Source organism: Tyto alba, unplaced genomic scaffold, assembly GCF_018691265.1.
Source record: "Tyto alba isolate M040663 unplaced genomic scaffold, T.alba_DEE_v4.0 Super-Scaffold_20, whole genome shotgun sequence".
Taxonomy (NCBI): Eukaryota; Metazoa; Chordata; class Aves; order Strigiformes; family Tytonidae; genus Tyto; species Tyto alba.
This window is the reverse complement of record NW_024881283.1, coordinates 10,943,149-10,964,139: the sequence shown is the minus strand read 5'-3', so window position 1 is coordinate 10,964,139 and position 20,991 is coordinate 10,943,149. Positions and strand designations below refer to the sequence as shown.

Sequence of the window (20,991 nt, the reverse complement as noted above, 5' to 3'; positions counted from 1 at the left end):
TCTTGTGTAAATAACTAGCCCAGGTGGAGAGGCCCATGGCTGGTGGTCAGGACTGTGGGAGAGAGGCTGCTGGGCAGGAGCTCGTGTGGCACACGAGTGTCATTGCAGTGTCTCCCCTGTCACCTTCCTGGCTTTCTCTTCACTGCTGACTTTGCATGTGGGTGGCGGGCCCCGAAAAGCACAAAATTGCCAGGGTTACAGTGCAGGTTACCTTTCTCAGTCAGTATATCTGTTTATATGCAAGAAACCAACTACAAATGCTCATGTTTGGGAGACAAAGAATCAAATCAGAAAAGGGAATATTTTGACCAAATTTGGTGAAAAAATTCACTTTGCCCTTTAAGTAATAAGCATGCATTAAATAAAGCATGTCTGGTTTGCATGTCTTTTCCTGCTACTGTAAGTCAAAGTTGCTTTGTTTATTAAAAGAAATTTAAGTTAAGCAGAGCCTTAATCAGCTGAAGAGCTGACAGGCTTTCTGGAGAAGACAGTTAATAAGGGATTGGGCTCAGACCACGCAGGTTTGCTTTTTAGCATGCAAGAACAAAACACGCGCACTGTGACTGCATCTGTCCCCTGCAGCCTGTCCACAAGCTCACATGCATGCTTGTTCAGAAGGAAGCTTGAAGCAGCCCCTTGATTGCCTTTATGTGCAAAACAGAGGTGTAATCTCTTAAGTACCTTTTATTCAGGGACTACAAAAAAACTGTGTAAACACTAACTTAAATTATGTATCACCTCAGAAATAAGAATGGCTTCATCCTCAATTTAAAAATAATTACAAACAGCTGCCTCTAAGGGAAAGAAAAGTGAAAACTACAGCACAAGGCTAGAATTGTAAGAGAACTTTAGGGAGATAGAGCAGAATTCCATTATTTTGCAGTGATACAGCTACTGAGATGCACAGACCCCGAGAACCACCAACTACAGCAGTCAGATTATTTTTTCTGCATATAGGTTGTGATGTCTATTTGAATTGCAAGATTCTTGTTCACTGAGCAGATCTAAGAAGAAGGTAAATTGGCCTCAGTGCTCAGTTAGGCATTTCCTGTCATGCTTTCATGTTTGAATTCTAGTGTATTGGATATGACCTTTATTTCATGGGGCACAGAGATTTTGAAATGCTATTGCAGGAGTCCTGGGTTTGTGCAGTTGGATAAGCAGTTAGGCATTTCTATATGGCTATGGGCCAACTTTGCTGGGTTACATGGGCATAAATCAATTCAGTCCAAAATTAAACTTTAATTGCTAGATTATAATCCTCACAACATGCTTATTCTTTCGCACTCCCTTTCTCTTTCTGTAATAGCCAGGACATTATAAAGATCTCACTGGGTTTCTGCATTTGGAAGGTTTAGGACATCCTAGGCTCTGTGCAACAGCGTTCTGTTTTTTGAATTTGGGGCATGGATGTGTTTTCTCATTTGATCTTTGTGGTTATATGTTTGTTTCTGGAGAATACTGACTTCGTGCAGGGGCCCTGTACCACATGCGAGGTTGTAATTGCAATGATGTGTGGTGTTATGAGGCTGTAGCACAAAGAACAAGGAAACATATGCTGCAACGGGTAACATTAAGCACCTTATCTGCCAATTTGTAGTTTCATGTACATTTATATGTACTCTCTTCACAACTGTCTTGACAAAACCTCATCCAGTTATTATCCTTTCTCACCACCTTTTTTTGTCCATCACTTCATGCAGAGAAGGTTCACAGGTGAATTATACCACTTCTAAGCAATGGGCATTTCACTGTCCAGATTAGCTTCTGCCTAGACCTGGTGTGAAACCTGGGGCCTGGAGGCCAGCCACTGCCCATTAATTTGTTTTATATGGTCAATGACTATCTTTAGGATTTGTTTTGTGTTCTTGCATTACTGTTGGTTGCCAGTAGAATGATGGTTAATGTATAGTCTGCTCAATAGGTCTGAAGGGCTTGTTCAGCCCTGCACAAGCAACAAGTTCCTCATTCTTGTCCAATTTTCTAGTTGAAAGAGGAAAACTAAGGGAATTTGTGGATTTGACATTGGCAGACTCTCATGATATAATTTGTCAAGCACCCACTAGCTGATGGCTTTTTTGCCAGGACTGTGGAGGCTGGGACACCACAAGCAGATGGGAATTGTGTATGTTCCCATGTCGGGGACGAAGCGTAAGTGATGGTGCAGCCCAACACTGGCAGCTTCTTTGCAATGGCACTGGGAATGCTGCTGCTGGGCTGGTATTATGCCCACTGGCTGTCACAAATGAGGAAATCCTGAAGATTGTGTGTATTCACTTTCACTATGCACTCCAGTGTTTTTGATATCACTGTTACCATAATTGAATGAGAGCATATCCTTCTGTCTTAAATGGGATGACTAACATGCTTGAGAGAGGGGAGCATGAGTTCAGAAAGCAATTTCACACCTGTTCCTTGCTCCTTTTTAAGAATTGATACGAGCAGCCATTTCCCTGGACTGTGACTCCTGCTCCTCTGATCACACCGAAGCTCCTGTGATCAGTCACGCTCCCTGAAACTTGGCTCCAGCATCTTTCTTCCTATTATGGTCACCCTGGCCATGCCCGCAGTTGCTGCCCCACAGCCAGTTACCGGCTCCAGTAGCAGACTTGCTGCCAGTGGGCTCCTGCTTGGAGCACGGCAGGGGAAGGTTCCTCTGATCTGGGGCTTGGACCAGGCTGTCTAGCTCTTCTCCCTCTTCAGAGACCAGGCAGAATCTCTTCTGGCCCATTCTTAAACCATGGATTTCTAACCATCTGGTAAAAGGGACTTCATTTGGCTGGGGAGAAGTTTCTGATGTGTTCATATCTCACTCCTCTGCTCTTGGACTTCCTCCTTCAGCTAAGCAGTCTGTTTGAATCATGACAGGTCCAAACTGCACAAATGGTTTCAATTCCTGACTTCCTGTTGAGTGTGCAGAATTTGCTTACTTTGTATAGATTTTGAGTAAGATTAACAGCTGATCTCTTGAGCAAACATTCAGTTTTAATGTCAGCAGAATGGCACAGGCTGCTTGTTCTGAATGTGTCCTAACAGCTCTGCTGCTGTTAGCTGCACCCTCAGTCCAAGCTGCCCTCTGAAGAGCGAGGATTTTGTTCAGAAAGTGAAATACTTAATTAACCCCTACAGGTGTTTAGTAATAAGTTTTAAACTCTGAAATCATTCCCTCCTTTCTTCCTGGGCAGATTTTTTCATTTTACTGTTGCATAATAGGGACTCTTACTTAAGCTTCTTTCTCTGACCCTGATAGAATTAACTTTCCCTAAAGAAAATCAGTCTAGAGCAAGGGCTGAATTGTCTGTTGCCTTTCTCTTTCTCAGCCTGCACTCTGCTGTCCCTCTGTTGGGGTTTTGGAAGGTGGGTAGCCACAAAGGAGATGGGGACCCACAGGAAGCCTAGCATTTCTCACTGGTGATGTTTGAATAGATATTCTGTTTCTCTTCCTCCAAACCACGTTATCTTCATGCTCACCGTCTGGATGCTTCAGCGCTCAGCTGGATTCAGGGGACCTGCTCAGATAGGAAGGATGTGGGGAGGAGAGGGACAGAAGTAGCTGAAAAACAAATGCAAAGCAAAGTCTTGGCCACAAGAAATTACAATTTGAATCTCAGATGAGCAAACCCGCCTGGTTTTCCACTGTAGCATGGAAAATTGGATTCCCCTGCAACTGCGGCCTCATTAAAAAGAGATTCTTTCTCTACCCTTTAAAGAAGGGACAAAAGTCCCAGTGTGCACAAATACTGGCTTAGAGCTTTGTCCCATTACCTTGTATGGGGATGCTGCCTTGCAAGAGCCTGACTTATTACCAGCAGGTTTTCCTTTCACATAGGAAAAGTTTTGGTTTATGTTTCCTTATCTTAGGAGAAAGAATGAGGAATTTAGTACTAGAGGAAAAAGGTCTATGAACCCTTTGGTGTTTTGAAACCAGAGCAGAGTTTTGGAGTTCCTTAGGATCCTGAACTTCCCAACAGACCTGTGCCCTCAGTCCACAGGCACAACAGCTCACGGCCTGGGGGTGTCAAGATTTCTTGCAGACCCAGCCATGAGTACTGGAGAGTCTGTAAGCACGTCAAGGCCAAAACTATTTCCATGTGCAGACAGCTGACTCTGTGTATGGTCTCTCTAAGGTTTGTTGGCCTTCCCAAGAGAACTGGCCAATCATTATGATAATTCAAAAATTTAATTTAAACTTAAAAAAAAAAATCATTGCTGCTTTCTGGATCTTTTGGGTATATCTGGTGTGGTAGAATTCAGCAGGTAATCAGACCAGGCATCGGTGGTCATTTTCCTCCGAGAATCAGCATTGCTGAAGTTACAAGAAAGCGTGAAAGTGAGCCTGGCCTCCTGGAGATGCATCCTGTCACCTCCTCCTCTGTAGAATAATGCTGATGTAGAAAATAAATATTAACGTGCATGTTGTGCCATGTCACTTGCTTCCTGCCTCTCATCCCATCTGTCAGCCTGTTGTGTGATGAAGATGACGCCTCTTATTGCCCTTACCAGAGTTGCACTTTGTCTCTCTTAGGTCTTCCAGCACTCTCATTGCAACTGTAACCTCACTCCTCCACCTCTCCTCTCGGTGAGAAGCTGCTTTTGGGTAGGGCTGGGCTCTGCGTGCCTGCCCTTAGCAGCACCCTCCTGGCACCCTCTTGCTCCAGGCAGGCGGTGCTGCACACGAAGGCACCGCTTGGCTTTGGCGTGCCTGCGCCTCTGCCTGTGCTGCCAGGACCTTGTGCCAGTCCAGCACCACGGCAGTGGCCGTGCCCTGCACCGTGGCCAAGTGCCGGTGGCCGTGCCCTGCACCGTGGCCATGTGCCGTTGCTCACCTTGGGCCAGGTGTGGTATTTCAGCCACAGCTGTGCAAACAGTGCAGTGCTTCCTGCAGGGCGCCTCTGGGCCGGCTGTGGGCTGATAGCAGGCGAGATTTTCTTGGTTTATGGGTAAAATCAGATGTTTGTGGGATGGGTGTGCTTTTAGCACTTGTCTTGATCTCTGTGCAGAGCTGTCAGGAGGAGTCAATGTGATGTGGTTTTGTTCTTTGGATGGAGGGCACCTCAAAGATCCCTTCTGAACACTAGGAAGCCCTCAATTTTCTGTTCTAAGACTGTATTAAAATTGTGCAACAATCTAGGCCTACCTCGTGACTTGTCAGATGCTTTAACAGTTTCTGCTACTTCTTCCTCTCAAAGTTGTGGGCATTCTCAGGAAGCTGCCTACCTTGCTGAGCAAGGATGATTCTGGCAGCACTTATTTGATTTGAAATGGGGGATGTTTCCTTACAACTGTGACAGCCATTTTGCTCAATCTGCTGCAGAGCCCAGAGCAGCCCATGACCGCCCTGGGCAGGAGGTTGGTGTGCCCGTGCTTGGGGAAGTGACTGCAGTGCAGCTTGCTCAGTACAGCTTGGTGTACGCACATGCGTAAGCGTAACGTCCCAGGGGTGCAAGTGGGGGCTGTGTGGCCTTACACCCAGCTGACTGTAAGAACCAAGTTTTCCCTACATGTTGGAGGAATGACCTACAGCATCCTCCCGTTGTGCTGGTGACGGTGGAGCTGCCAGGTGGGGTCCGTGGCTGTGCTGATGGTCCCTGCAAGGACTCTGCTCTCCACTGTGCCAGAGCCCCCCCCGCCCAGCAGCCCATCATACTTGAGATTTCCAAGCTGTTGGGTGGGGGTGGGGGGGTGCTCAGGCTGAAGGCAACTGGGAGGTGAGATCTGAGGGCAGGAAGTGACTCAGTGGTGCTCGGAGCAGGAGGGTGAAGGCTTGATGCAACACCACTCCCGAGGGTGCTCCGTGCAGGCTGGGTCCGGCCAGGTTACCCTGATGAAACACTCAGCACCTTTCTGGCAAGCTGCCTCCCGCCTCTCACCCGAAAGCAGGATCTGCTTTAACAGCAGATGGGGGATGTTGTTCCCACGGTGCCGGGTCTACAGCCGCGCTCATATGGGTTTGGGAGCAGAGCAAGGGGGCCCAGGGAGAGACAGCAGCTTGAGGAGGTGCGGAGAAAGCTGCACGGTGCCCCACGGAGCTGGCCCCCCACCGTCCCCCCGGGGAGCCTGGGCTGGCCGTGCCAGCCCTGCCCGGGGTGCGCAGTCACCCTGAGTGCATCCGCAGAAGTGGTGTCAGGAAATGTGGACTGAAAATGTTCCCAGCCTAACGCAGGGGCCGGAGCTGCTCCTCAGAGCAAGCAGCTGGTTTCCCTTTTAGGGTCGACACAGGCAGAAACAATTTCACGTGGATTCCAGGACCCATAATGGCTCTGGAAAGCTAACAGGGACAAAAAGTGTTCTCCCCTTCTGACCTTGGAGCGTGTTGAGGACCATCTTCCAAAGCTTTGTCCCCAGACGGTTTCATCCTTACATGGGGAACACTTGCCTGTCCCAGCAAGGTTGTGCTTTCTCTTCTGCATGTCTGTTTGGGTGTGAGCTGCAACTGCACGAGCTGTGCTCGGAGCAGCCCAGGGAAGATGAGAATAGGCAGGGACCTGACAGACAGTAAAAAGCAGGTCTATTCCTGTGTCCTGGAATGATTAAGTGCTTCCCTACGAATAGCCTTATGGGTTGCTCTAGGATCACTTTGTGGAGCAGCTGGTTGTGACCTGACAACAAACAACAGACTGGTGTGAAGTTACACGGGGCTATAGGTTCACTGTATGTATGAGACCTCTTGCTGAAGGAGCTCATTGTAGCAGGAATCATCTCAAAAGGCTGGTTAAAATCTTAAGTGATTGTGTGCAGCAGAAAGCCTGGCCCTGGACGGCTTGTACAGCCTCCTTTTCATAATAGGTCCCTAGTTTATAGGCACTAAAATTAATGTAATAATCTCCTGGGGCTGTTGCTAGGCCATCTGCTGCGATGCTGTGGACAATGACACTGGGGTGGTGTTAGGTGCATGTTACTCTCTAATTAGAAAGTGGACTCCGCTGCCTGTCCTTGACAAATCGCTGACCTTTCTCATATGTGAAGCTATTCTGAGCTCTGTTCCAGACTGATCAGATTTACATCCTGGAGCACTTTAAATGTTGTTTGCGAGAGGAGCTCTTGTTCCCAAAGCTGTTTGTTCATGGGCATAGGAGAGGAACTGAACTTCCTTTTCTCCATGAGCACAACTATATCTGTCAAAGGGAAAGGGTAGGCAGCTGGCAGGCATATATCTGTTGTTTATTTTTGCCCTCGGACTGCCAGAGAGGCAGCTGAGAGAAAACCCCACATGCAGCTCCACCGTCCCCATGTACGTGAGACCTGCTTCAGTAGACCTTGTCCCACAGGGACTGCAGCCATCTGGTAATGGGCAAGCAAACACTTTTTGCAACTGGAATCCCATCATTTTAGAGTAACACCTTGGTTAGTATTTGAAGGCGTTACTTACATCAGCCTAGCACACAGCTAAAGTTTACAGGGTGGTGCAGACGGCAAAGTATGAGCACATGCTAATTAGCACGCATAGTGACTGCCTATATTGTGATTTCTAAATCTGAGCTTCAATTAAAGGGGTTTTTTTAATGCATTTTAAAACTCCACCTCTTTTCTTCATGAATGGAGACAAGTTCCAGTTTCCTCGTTACAATCACAGTAAGAATTGTGGGCTTTTGTGCTATTTCTTTTATGCTGTTTCGTTCTTCCCACCTTCCTCTTCTCTATGAACCTGGTCCCTGGCAGTGCCGTGTCCCAGGGAGCGAAGATGCAGAGTTTGCTTTGGTGTTGCACAGGGCTTCCACAACCCCTGCTCAGCATTGCATGTGAGACCAGAACAAAGGGAGCAAGCAGCTTATCTAATATAAATAACCCTGAGCAAACTTCCTGGGCCTGTGCTTTTTACTGTGGAAAAGGCAGTGCAGAGTCTGCTCCTCTGTGTGCTGCTTTAGGGTCTTCCTCGGTGCAGAACTTTCAGAGGGTTTGTATGGTTTTCACTTCCTTTTCTGCAGTTGCTCTGTCGCGCAGCGCTGCGGGGCACCCACGGGTGCTGCTGGCTGGTGAGTCTGGCCCAGCTTTGGTCAGCACAAGGCTCACTGGGCATCCCGTGGGCTCGGGAGTGCCGGCAGCCCTCGGCGGGGGAGGAGGGAAGGGCTGGCACTGCCAGGAGCCTGGGTGACAAACAGCATGTGGGATTGAAATGTTCCTGTCCCGTCACTTTTTTTTGAATCTGTTTCGATCGTGATGATAGCTAAGCTGCCCCAGGGGAGCAGGGCTTGCTCTGGCTGTGCCACGGCCCCGAGCACTTGCTGTGGAGCTGGTGCTTGTGCCCCGTAGCTCTCCTGGGGTTTTCTGGCTGGCGCCGGGTCCCAAGGGTGCGCGTGGGGCTGGGGGACAGCGCACGCTCAGGGCAGCAGCACCTGCCTCTTTGAGGTGGTTTGTGGTTCAGGAGTGCGAGAGCCCCAGCAGTCCTCGGTGGGTTTGTCCTGCCCACCTCCTGCCCCTGCGCCATGGGGGAATGCTGTCCCTTGTTTGAGTTTGGGGACTGGGACTCACGGAGGGTCAGGGTCAGCAAAGCTCAGGAGGCTGAGTCCATGTCGCTGGTAAATCCCAAGGCTTGTCCGTTCAAGTTGTTTTTCCTTCCCTCCTTTTCTGATGTCCTCTGACCCCGTGTTACAGGACCACAGAGATAAAGTGTAGCCCATTGAGCAAACATGGCAGCTCCTTGCTCCAGTGGTACTGTGGCTCCCAGGGTAGGAGTGCTCATTAGAGGCCCGTTTATTACAGACACACCTTGGAAAGTTCCCTTCAACAGGGCTGGGAGGAGGAGGGTTAGTAATTTGATTTTTCACTCTTTGCCAGAGAGAAAGGTCCCATATGGCTTCGGGGAGTGAAGGCAAGTGGGGCAGCAAAGGAGGCAGCTGGTGGGTGAGAAACGGCCAGGAGCTCTGGGGGGTGCTGGGGGGCACAGGAGCCACTGCCCAGCTGGGTGAGCACCTTATGGGGTGCCCCGGGGTGGGGGGGGCCAGCCCAGGCGGGGGGGCAGAGCTGGGGCAGCAGGTCCAGCTCAGTGCCCTGGCACCCGTCCGGCTCCTCTGTACAAACCATCCCGAGCGCCTGCCCCGTCTCCAGTATCAGACTGGAAATTGCCCGGGCCACCCTGTTCCAGGGCAGCGAGTTGGGGGCTGCCGGCGGGGGCTCTGGAGGACGGCGGAGCCGTGGCCCCAGGCCCGTGCTGCTCGCAGGGGCACGCTGCAGAGCTGCAGCCGCAGCCACGCGTGCCGGCCTGCCGCGCTGGAGGGCACGGGGCGGTCAGCGGAGCCGCGGCGGCCGGGGCAGCAGCTGGGTAACCAGAGTCTGAAAAGGGACTTTGTTCCCCCTCTGTTGGTCACGTAGCCCTGTGGGAACACTAGATGTATTCACCGGCAGTCCTATCGGCACATACCAGGCTTGACAGCAGCTGGGAGCTGTGGCTTGACCAAGAATAGCCCTGGGGAGCTTGCTGCCATGAGTCAGAGCTGTCTGGATCGGCTCCTGCCCTGGAGGCTGCCTCCCGGCGTGAGGGAGGTGGGAGACGGGAGCCTGCGAGGAGGGAGGCCCAGGGGCTGGTGGTGAGCTCCTTACCCCATTAGAGGCTAAACTGTAGATTGAGCCGTAATAGCTCTTTCTGAAGTGGGTGGGTTCATGAAGAAAACTGCAGCGTGCGGCGCTTTGCAGCTGACTGCTCAGATGTAATTCCATGGGCTTGTCTACACTTGATAGCAACCTGTATTAAAGAAGGGTGTGATTTTGCAAGTGGAAAATGCCATATTTAGGAATAACCAGGTTAAACCAAACAGAAGGAAGATACTCTTGTTCTGGAGGTAGTGCTCCAAAGAAAGCGAATTAGTTCCACAAACCTCTTGTCTGAGAGAGAGACAAGGGGTGACGAGAGATGTCTGATCTCCTGCGTGCAAAACCCTGCCACCTCTATCGCTTGTAAAACACCCACTCTCCCCAACAGTTTCTCCCTGAAGAGTGTTTGTAGTTGGAGCAACATGTGCAAAACAGTTTGCTGAGATGTGGCTTCATAGCCGGGCACAGTGTGGGGTGCCTGATTTCTGCTTCCCTGTGGAGCAGCTGCTTTAAAGGTCTGGAGAAGTTTCGGAATTTGAAACGCTGACAGCCCCGTCAGGCAGAGCGTCAGCTCACAGGCCATTGGGAGGAATCTTGCTGTTGGTCCAGGGCCGTGCTGGTGGCTGAGTGTGGGTCTCTGAAGGGCCGCTTCAAGGTGGCTGGCACACTGATGGGACAGGGGATGTGTACCCACACAGCATGTGCATGGTCCCGTTTTCGGTGCCAAATCAAAACTTTTCATGCAAAAAATTCTCTCTTTTGATCATAATTTACACTTTGCTTCCCAGCAAGGAGGCAGACAGACAGTGAGAAGCTCAACTGCATGCTTCCATGTCTCGGTTACCCTCAGTGGTGCCTAAGTGCTCCAGCTGTTCAGACTCGAGTATAAACCTGAGGCAGGATTCATCCCAGGCCCCGAATGTGTGCAGGCTTCTCTGGAAGCGCGTACAGCCGCAGGGCGGGTGCGACAGCTCAGGGCTGCGTCCTGTCCTGACAGCGGCTGTTTGTTGGCTCAGTGCAGGGATTCGGGGTCCTTGCCCTCTGGAGATGGCCGGGCTGTGCAGGGACATCTCGGGCAGTGTAAGCTGACACTGACCCAGCATCTCCGCTGATCTCTCAGCAGGTGAAGGAGGCCCCCAGACTGGCACCATGACAGAGTGCTTTGACTGCGACAACTGCAAGGAGTCCTTGTATGGGCGCAAGTACATCCAGATGGACAACGGCCCGTACTGCATCCCCTGCTACGATGCCCACTTTGCCAACACCTGTGATGAGTGCAAAGAGCTGATCGGCCACGACTGCAGAGTGAGTATGGGAGCCCGCGGCCGGGCAGGGCGGCTCCCTGCGCCGATCGGTCCCCTCCTCATCCCGGCTGTCCTCCCCAGGAGCTGTACTATGAGGATCGCCACTACCACGAGCACTGCTTCCGTTGCTTCCGCTGTGACCGTTCTCTGGCCGATGAGCCCTTCACCTGCCAAGGCGAGGAGCTGCTGTGCAATGACTGCTACTGCAGCGAGTTCTCCTCCAAATGCATTGCCTGTGAGAAGACAGTCATGCCAGGTAGGACCGGGCACTCCAGCACTGCAGTTTGTTCCTGGTCCCAGCAGCGCTGGCCGGGGCTGCAGAGTCCTACCATAGGGCAGCAAGGAAGAGCTGAATTTCTGCTCTCTTGCCCTGCTGTCACTGAATAGAGTGAGTCAGGCACTTTGCTTGTCTGGCAAGACAGCAGGATCCTGAGCTACAATCACCACGGCAGCCCTGTCTGTCTGTTCCCCTTTTCATGGGGAAGTGAGCTGGGGAGGAGATAACAAAGGGTTTCCTGGGCATTTTCTGGTGTGTGCTGACAAGAAGAAAAGAAATGACTGAAGGTGTGTGAGCGTCTCTGGAGATGGCCTGAGGCAAAGGAGTGTCTTTGCTTGGCCGTTCTGGCACAGTCTTCAGATGTAGGTTACAACAGGCATCCCTGCCACGGCCTGTGTGCCGGTGCTGCGGGCATGTTCCCGCAGAGCTCCCCTTGCTGCGGTGCAGTGGGCCGGATCTCCAGCTGCCTGCAGTCCTGCACTGCCAAGGGGAGGGCAGGCCCAGGACCGCAGTTTATCCTGCGCAGCCTCCCGTGTCCCCTGTGTGTGCGGCTTCCTCCTGTCACTGTGAATGGCTCTCTCTGCAGGATCCCGTAAGCTGGAGTACAACGGACAAACCTGGCATGAGCATTGCTTCATATGCAGCAGCTGCCAGCAGCCCATCGGGTCACGATCCTTCATCCCAGACAAGAAGGATTATTACTGTGTCCCCTGTTATGAGAGCAAGTTCGCTCCTCGCTGCACTCGTTGCAAAAAGGTATGTCTGGCCTGACAGCCCAAAGCCCCTGAGTTCTCTGATCCAGGGACACGTCCCCCACGCCTGTCTGAGCCCCACCAGAGAAGGGTCCAGGATCCAGCACCCCAGGTAGCTGCTGGGCGTGAGCTGCGGCCCGTTCCCCCACCGTGTGTCACCCATGCACGCTCTCTTCCCGCAGACCCTGACCAAGGGAGGAGTGACTTACCGGGATGAGCCATGGCACAAGGAGTGTTTCGTCTGCACAGGCTGCAAGACCCCCCTGGCTGGCCAGCAGTTCACCTCCCAGGATGACAACCCGTACTGTGTCAAGTGCTTTGGGAACCTCTATGCCAAGAAGTGCAGTGCCTGCACAAAGCCCATCACAGGTGAGCGGAACAGCCCGGGTTGTGGGGCATCACCTACCTGCCCTGTTTCCAGACACGTGGTGACTTCTCTGGGTGAAGCTGCCCTCTCGAGTGCATGTGTGACCCAGGCCCATATGATGCTCATACACGTCTCCACCATGCAGGCCTGCTGAAGTGTCTCCAGGCACTTCAGGCCTCTTAGGGACAAATGCTGGGGATGCAAGGTTCCCTCGGGCACGTCCCCCACAGGAACAACTGCAGCCACTTTCCAAAGAACCCCATGAGAGAGGATCTCTTTGTTGCAGTGGTCCTAGGGCCGCTTGTGTCCCTCCGTCTGCATCTTTCAAAGTGGTGAACTGTGTCCCTTGAGAGGAAGCCCATCTGCCCAGGGGTAAAGGCTCCCAAAATGACCCCTCACAGCGTGATCTCGTGTCTCTAGCTTGCCTTGTTTGGGACTGGTTGCCACATCCTGTGGAAAGATTGCTCACAGACGGTGGAAAGCCAGAGACTTCCAGCCATCACTGGAGCAGCAACTGCTGCAGGGGAGGCTGGAGCTGTCGTACCTGCCTAAGACAGGGGAAGCAGGGGGCCCTCTTCTGCAGAAACCCTTGAGAGGGTCTGGCCTCCTTCCCGTCCTCGCCCTCTTGACCTTTCCCTTTGCAGCTCGTGTCTCTTGCTGCTGGGAAGACAGGCAAAGCTGTGAATCAGCTGGTGACTCAGGGGATGGCGCTGGCTGAGGACGGGGCAGCTCCTGGGCACCCCACTTCCTCTCTGCCCCTTATCAGCTTGTCCCAGTCCCGGGGAGAAGGGGGTCACGGCCACAGGGCCAGCCACTGCTGCAGAGGAGGAGATCTGCCTGCGGAGCCTCTGCAGAAGCCCGGGCCTTGGCCGGTGGCAGGAGGGCTCTCCCAGGGTTTCACTAGCAGTGTCCTTGGAAGGAGCTGCTCCAGGCAGCGCTGCCAGCAGCTCCCGACAGCCCCCTCGTTAGCTGTGATGGTGCAGCTCCGTTCCCTGCTCCTCCCTGGGGAGATTCTGGTCCAAGGATCTCAACCCGGCAAAATCTGGTGTGAAATCATTTTGGTGGTCTTCCCCCTCAAAAAGTGGAGATTTGTATTTCAGATGTATTCAATACAGGAGGGGTGTTTGGGTGCCACAGTGCAGCGCTGCATGTGAGGACCTGACTCGAGATGAACAGGCCAAGACTCGGTCTGTGTGGAAATCTCATCCCCGTTTCCCCAGGGGTTCTAACGCTGCGCTCTGTCCCTCCCATAGGCTTTGGCGGTGGTAAATATGTCTCCTTTGAGGACCGTCACTGGCACCATAATTGCTTTAACTGTGCCCGCTGCAACACCTCGCTGGTCGGGAAAGGCTTCATCCCCGACAATGATGAGATCCTGTGCCGCGACTGCAGCAGCGACCTATGAGCCTCCGAGGACACCGTGGGGCAGGGGCTTTCTCTATTCTTCAGGGTCTTTGTGCCAAATACCCCAACAACGTTTCAGGGGCAGGGCACAAGGCACAGGAGATGGGGGCTGACCCCGAACCACAGTGTGTTCCGGGGGTTCCTGTGCCCCTCCCTGAAGGCTAGAGTACGCTATGCTATGGCTCTGTGCAGAGTCAAAGCTAAATAAAGTTGAAAAAGGAGCTTCAAGACCCCCTATTATTTACTCTTTCCTTTTGCTTCCTGTCTGACCAGGCATGAGCTGAGCCCAGGGCCCCAGCTGAGCAAAGGGCGGCAGCAGCAGCTTCAGCCTTGGGCTGCTGGATCTGCATGCTGGCAGCATGTATCTGCTCCCCCTGGCACAGTGCTGTCTTTTCTCTTTTCCCTCCGTGCTTCCCTTGCTCTGTGTGAAATAAGGCAGCAGCTCCTGGTCCGTGTGGCTTGGCTGTGCTGGCCTGCGTAGCAGATGGCTTTGTGGCACAGCCTTTCTGTACGTGTGGCTGGCCTGCGGTGACCCGGGCGTGAAGGGCACTCTGCCCCACTTGGGAGGTTTGAGGGCACCCGGCTGGAGTGTGGCCAGGAGAAGAGCACGTGTCCTGCCAGATGGGGTCCACCTCCGGATTTCGGCAGCCACCTCACCGTTTGCAGGCCAGACCCTGTACTCTGCGCATCTCCGTGGAGGTGCTCTCGCTCAGGTGTGGATGAGGAGCTCAAATGGCTCACAGGTACGGGGCGTTCTGCCCCCACCACCCCCCTGCCCCATTCCCGTCCATCTGTGCCCTGATCTCCCATGGCTGCCTTTGCAGTGTCTGGGCTGGAGCTGGTGGGTATTAGCCCACTGGTGGACCCCCTGAGATGCGCCTGGCTGAGCCCCGGGAAGGGCATGCTGAAGGCTGAGAGCACCGAGGGTTTTATTCCTGCTCCATCCTTCTCATGGGGAACCACAGGCCGGGGACTGCCCCGCTGAGCCCAGCCGCCAGCAGCATGGGCGACACTGAAAACCTTCTGTTAGTTTGGGGAGGGGAGCGTTGCCCATAGGCAGCGGCTGCTGGGAGCACTGGAGCGGAGGCTCTGCGGGAGCTCAGGGCTCCGGCGCGGGGGGCAGCCGGGGTGTCCACGACTTGCTTCTGCCAGGGCTGTGTGTCCCCCCGCCCCACCGGGCAGGGCGCGGCGGCTCCCCGCAGCCACTCGTCCCTTGCTGCGTCCCAGACGAGAACCAAAGCAAAGGTGGCACCTGGGCTGCCCCAAGGATGGGCTTTTCATCTCCCAAGTGCCTGCATTGGCCCTAACTGTGCACACTAGGACATGTTGAGCCATCCCGGGCTCACACAAGGGCTTGAGCCATCCGTGCCCGATGGCTGAGCTGGCTCTGGGTCCCCCTAAGGCCCCTCTACAGCGGGATGCTCCTATCTGCCTTGTCTCTACATCCCTTTTGCTTCTGTCTTCCTGGGGCACGTATGCTGACCCTGCTTTCCTGCTTAGACATTCACGTGCTTTTCTGAAAGCATTTTGTGTTTGTTTGTGGTTTTTTGTTTTGTTTTTGGTTTTTTTCCTTTTGTACTCTTTCATCATGAATCTGTCATTTTGTAACCAACTGCAGGATGAAGGGGCTAGCCCCCCCTGCCCCAGGCTTCACTTAGGAACAGAAAATGTTATGCATGTTGAAGCGTTATTAACTCTGAATGCAGATACTTGTTGAACACTCGTTTGAAAGCTTTGATGCAGGCAAATCAGAGTTTGTGTGTTTGCTATTCTGAGGAGCTTGGAGCAGTCTTTAGAAGGAAGTGTCCTAAACTTCAGCCTCCTGTGTATTTCCTACAGCTTTATACAATAAACTGTTTTAGTGATGCTCGCTCTCATGTGTTTCTCAAACGGCAGGCACAGGGCAGAGTGCTGTTTGAATCGGTGTCGTGGCTCTGTCCTCGCCCCTAACCCCGTACTGGGGATGGTCGATCCCCACAGTGCTCGTGCCTCCCCCCCCCCCAAACCCCACTCCCAGCACCAGCCGTACCAGTCCTGTGGGTTATGGCAGAGGAACGGCAGCTCCCTCCTCCTGCTGTAGGCTCCTGGTGCCGGGGCTGCCTGTCTGTCCGTGCCTGCTGTCTGTCTGGGCAGGCTGTTCTGCAGGACAGGCCTGAGCAGGATGGTGCCAGTGCTGCACGATGGCTCCGGGCCGGCTGGCGGGTCGGGCTCAGCATCGGCCAGGATGCTGCGCTGCCCTGGAGCCGGCCTGGATCGCTGCGATACCGAATCGTATCCCGCTGTGCAGACAAACTTCCTTCCCCCTGCAAGACGGACTCCCCAGTCCGTACACGTAGGCTCTCAGGAGGGGGTTTGGTGGGGAAGCTGCTGCAGTCTCCAGTCAGGGGAACAGTGGTCTCCTCCTGGCAGCCTTCCCCGAAGCGGTGCATGCTCATTACTCACTTTTATCAGCTGGGGACCCATTTATCCCCCTAACATCTGAAACTATTTTCCACAGATTCCTTTACATTTACTAACAGCTGCCACGACTTCCTCTGGGCTTGCCTGCGCCAGCCCCCAGCACCCCGCTCCATCCCCCCCTGCCCGGTGGCTCAGCTGCTCCGGCAGCACGACAGGCACAGACCGCGGGGCCGTGCGGGACCACGGCACGGGCTCCTCCCAGGGCTCCTGCTCTGGCAGCTGATGGGCTTTTTCAAGTAAGGTTTTTGTTGCTGTTTCTGCCCTGTGACCTGCGCCAGGCTCTGGTTTTGCTGCTGCTTGGCCTCAAAGGGTGCGCAAGCAGCTCCAGCCCGGGAGGTTTCCAGCTGAGCCTGTCCTCCGGCAGGAGCACCACAAACCCTTGTTTCTGCAGCGCTGTTTCCAGGGATTAACCACAAAAGGTTTCTGTACAAAGGGCCCCCGGGCTCCTCTTTCAGTCAGCCTTAAGAGCCTCACGTTTTTAGCCAAAAAAGGAAATGACCCAGCTGCACGTAGCACTGGAACATCTGGATTTTATCCCTGTCATGAATGGGTCATGGCTATGCACGGCCCAGTGCCTGATTTACGGGAGGGGGAGGGTGATGTCATGCACAAACGTCCCCCGAGACTCCCAGAGTGCGGGTCTAAAACAGTCATGAAAATATTATTAAGCACAGGCGAACAGTGCAGGGGGGAGGGCAGGGCCAGGGCTGCTGCGTGGGGTGAGGTGGGAGCAGGGGAACTCACTGGGGGTCCAGGGCAGCGCCGGGGTTGTAGAAAGAGGCCCCGAAATGAACCAAATGTGCCTGAGCTGTGCTCGCCTGCACTGCCAGCACGGGCTCAGGGACTGTGTTCCCAGCCTACATGGGCAGAGCCAGGTCCAAGCCCCTGCCTGCACCAGCCCCAGTGAGATGCCCAAGGGCCCTGCCATGGGCTTGCTGGTGCAGCCACAGGGATGGGGACAGGGACAGGGACGTGATGCTCCCCAGTGCCTGGAAGCAGCCTCGTGTCACGGCCCAGGACACCAGAAGCAGCTTAGCTGAGCGATGGCGATGGCTGCTCGCTGCTGGCCGTGCAGCAGTGCCCGTGCAGGGCACGTGCCGGCCCTGCGCCTCCTCCCCTGGTGACAGACACGGCTGCTCCTGGCTCCAGCTTCACTGAGGGCATTGGTTTTACTTCTCAGGAGTTTGTTCTCTTTCCGGGCAGTTTCCCCGGGAGGAGAGCTGAGCTGCTGGTGTGTTGGGTACAGCCTGTGCGGCAGCAACACATGCCAGTGTCCCAGAGCTGATGGGAGATGCACGGCTGGGGAGCGAGCTCTGCCGGCTCCTGCCTGCGGCTGGGCAGGAGGGAAGGGCAAATTTCAGCTCCCAGCTGCCTGCTGGCGTTTGCCCCTTTTCCAGCTGTAGCTGCACAGGGCCAGGCAGCGTGTCAGATTACTGTGCCGGGAATGCCTTGTCTGAGCTCCCCACACCGAGCACGGACCTGCCTTGGCTGCCCCTGCGTCCCTCCCGGTGACTGGTCAGGAGGCTGTGCTGGTGCTGGGCAAAGCTGGAGGCTTGGGCTTGGCCCCACAGTGGTAACAGGCAGGTCCCAAGGCTGGCCGGAGAGCCAGTTTTAGCTCTCCTCTGTCTCTAGCCTTAGGAGGTAGGGATGTTGTAGCCAGGCTGAACCCTGCAGGCATCCTGTGAACACTCCTCCAGGATATTTTTGTTGTCCCTTTGTCCCCACCTGCCAGGGCAGTGCCTAGTGAAGGTCCTGGGGAGGTGGGGAAGGAGTGGTAGGTCAGCATAAGTAGGTTTGCCCCCATGGTCCCACCTTTCCTTCCAGGAAAACCGTGGGATGTCCTGGTCTGTCCCGCAGCCCTGGGCACAAAGGCTGCTGCTGCGGCACAGGGGCTGCGGTGGCTGCGCTGCTGCCCTGGGATGGATCCGCACCTCCCACAGCAACCTTCTCCCATGGGAGCAAACCTTCTCCCACCGGAGCAACCTCCTTCCACTGGTGCAAACCTTCTCTCAGGTGCGCTGCTGTTTGTGGGGTGAGGAGGAGGGAGGTCACGCAGGGGCTGGCCTTGTCCCACCTCGACCCTCCTAATGCCAGCAGCCCAAAATAAAGAGGCCATGTGGCTGGATGGGACATTGCTAGACTTCAACTCCTTACCTTTCCAGGGATGAAGTTTCATGCAAAGGGGAATGGAAGAACACTAAGTTCAGAATCTTATCTCCGTTTTTATTTTTAGACAGGCATTCATGAGGCAGAAATGACATACTTCAGGGCTGCCTGTGGTGCAAGAGAGTAATTAAAGACAATATTCTTACCTTCAGTATCATTCTTTCCTCAATGAATTGGCTGTTCCCAGGGCAGGATCATGTTTGTCTGCCGTAATTAAGCCAAATTTTTTTGATGTTGCTTTTGGCTTAAAGAAATTTATCATGCATGGTAGAAAAATTATGAATAATTTATTTGTGAATTAAAATTTAATCATACCTTTGCATTTGGCAAAGTGGGGGCAAAGCACTGGCATGATCTCTCCATGGCATTTAGGGTGGATCTGAAGAAGGCAATTAAAATCCAAGTGAAAGTGGAAGGTTGCAGCCACAGTTTCTGTGGGACAACTTCCACCAGATCGTGCCATTTGAGCATAGTCATGTTGTTGAAAGCCTGTCAGGAAACAAAAGTCTGCACTTCCCAGGTACCAAGGGCAACAGCTCTGACCCATGAGACATGAGAGACAGAGGGAGGGCTGCATACCAGATCCTACATGGTTTTCTTTCAGGCGTGTTCCAGTTTGGACTCTGATTCATGGCCGTGCAACGCTGCTGAAGCCTGACAGCTTGGCCAGCCGCTGGCATCCCACCCGTGTGGGACGGGGAGGGGGCTCGTGCTGCGGTGGGTGCACAGTGCAAGCCGCGTGCCATAGATCACCGTGCCTGGGCTATAAGCGACCGTGCTCACGAGAGCCCTCCCATCCTGCTCCCTGGGGCTCGAGGGTTTTTGCAGGAAGACAAGGTGGAAGGCAGGCTTGCAGGCGGCTCAGAGTCACTGCAGGCCTCTGCCTCGGCTCTCGGCACCCAGTGCTGCCTGGGCTGCACACCCTGTCCCCGGGCAAGCCCTGAGGAGCAGTGCTCCCCAAAAACAGGCCTGCTGGGGCCCTGATGCTGCATGCAGGCTGCCTTCTGCTTCCAAATGGGTCCAAGAACGTGCAGAGTGACTGCTTACTTAAGCAACCTCACTGTAGTTTTGATAAGGGTAATTAAAGCCATGACATTTTTTAAGTACTGCTTCCTGTTCTCTCTGTCCTTGCTGCGTATGTTCCGCAGCAACGCCGCAGCAGTGAGGAAGAGTGTGTGTGCGCTGGCAGCGTGTGGTGCAGGGCTGAAGGGCGCTGTGCAGGGTGGAGCTGCTGCGTGGCTGCGGGAGGGGGCGTTGTGTGTGTGCCCTGCACTTGCACGGTGGGTACGAGTGACTTTTGGAGGAGCTGTCTGTGGTTGTGGGGACTTCAGGCACATGCACTACTGGGCAGAATTTCTGGGATGTGCCAAGGCTGTTGCAGAGCGCACACAGCCGCATGCGTAACGCTCTGGAAAGCAGCTGTGCTAGCAGAGTTTGGAACAGCACTTTTGGGTATCTATTTAGCTTCCCCCTCCTCCATTCCCCTCTCTCCCACCTTCTGACACCAGCCCGGCCCCTTCCCACCCCTCAGGATTGCCCCGAGGCTGCTGTCTGCTGAGATGGCAACGGTTTCACAAGTGTCTCCTGCTTTTAACTTTGCCTTCTCCTCTTTGCTGTCTCTTTTCGAGAAAGGTCGTTGTGCCTCCGAGGCCGGGGTCAGTCCAATGTCAGCATCCCGGGGCAGTCAGTGCCACCAAATATGGCCAGCGCCGGGGAGAGCCGTGGGCAGGCCCGGAGGGGTTGGAAGGCAGCCACGGGGAGGGCTCCTGCCCGCAGAACCCCCCGGGCACTGCGACGAGGGACAGGCAGGACTCCCGGCAGGCAGCCAGGGCTGTGCAGCATCCCGAGCACCAGGCTTTCCCTCCTGTCCTGGCATCAACTGCCGCACACCCACCCCGGCTCTCTGCGCGGCCTGGACAGCACAGGCCCCAGCTGCTCCACATAAAACAGCGTTTTCTTGGTGACTGCTAACTGTTTGAGTATAATTTAAGCTAACGGCCTCACACAACACGACTCTCCTTCACTCTGATTTACTGGTCTAGAAGCACGAGCAGTTGCCACAGCGGTGAGCCTTCCCCCACTGACAGCCGTTTGCAGGGGCCTTGTGCGTGCAGCAGCCCCGCTCCCGCCGCGGCGGCTGCCTGCCCCTTGCCGGGGTTCCCTCTCCAGCCCCTTTTCCCTCCTGACCGCCAGACTCGTGTCCCCCCCGCAGGGAGGGCAGCTGCAGGGCCCGGCCCTGGGGAGGTGCGGGGTCCCGGGGAGGTGCGGGGGTCCCAGGTGCTGCTGCCCCGTCCCCCGTCCCCGTGAGGGGCACAACGGGTGCTGCCAGGCCCGCGCCACAGCCGGACACCCCGGCTCTCCGGGACAGCGCCGGTGCAAGTGGTGGGAGCAGGGGTGCCAGGGAGCTCTGCGAGCCCCTCCGCGGGCTCCCGCGCCCACATTCTGTCCAGGTCGTGCTGTCGGCACCTCTGGCTTTGCCGTTGCTTTTCTGGCACTTGCACAATGATCTGTCTCTCCCCGGCAACAGAACGGCTGCGCAGCCGCTCGCAGCCGAGGCCTCAGCAATGCCGGAGGCTGCTCCGAGGGGGCTCCGGCTCCCGCCGCGGGCTCGGCCCAAGCCGGCCCTGCCCCGGCCATCGCCGTCTGCGGGGCTGTCATGTCCCGCAGCAGCCGCTCCCGGCTCTGAAGCGCCTGCCCCGCCGGGCCCGGGCCCCGCCGCTGCCCCCTGAGCGG

General features: G+C 54.7%; 1 protein-coding gene across 2 annotated transcripts in view; it reads left to right on the top strand.

The window, feature by feature from the left end:
* The window catches only part of FHL3 (four and a half LIM domains 3), a 30,824-nt gene extending 15,326 nt beyond the window's left edge, over window positions 1-15,498 (top strand). Inside the window, exons 2-6 of one of the 2 annotated variants that reach the window (XM_033004360.2) lie at window positions 10,649-10,833; window positions 10,914-11,088; window positions 11,696-11,865; window positions 12,044-12,230; window positions 13,482-15,498. In XM_033004360.2, the coding sequence (XP_032860251.1) occupies window positions 10,678-10,833; window positions 10,914-11,088; window positions 11,696-11,865; window positions 12,044-12,230; window positions 13,482-13,633 (840 nt within the window). In that variant the 5' untranslated portion in view covers window positions 10,649-10,677 and the 3' untranslated portion in view covers window positions 13,634-15,498. The remainder of the gene's footprint in view (window positions 1-10,648; window positions 10,834-10,913; window positions 11,089-11,695; window positions 11,866-12,043; window positions 12,231-13,481) is intronic. The other variant, XM_033004359.2, reaches the window with a different exon arrangement.
* Window positions 15,499-20,991: the final 5,493 nt, after the last annotated feature.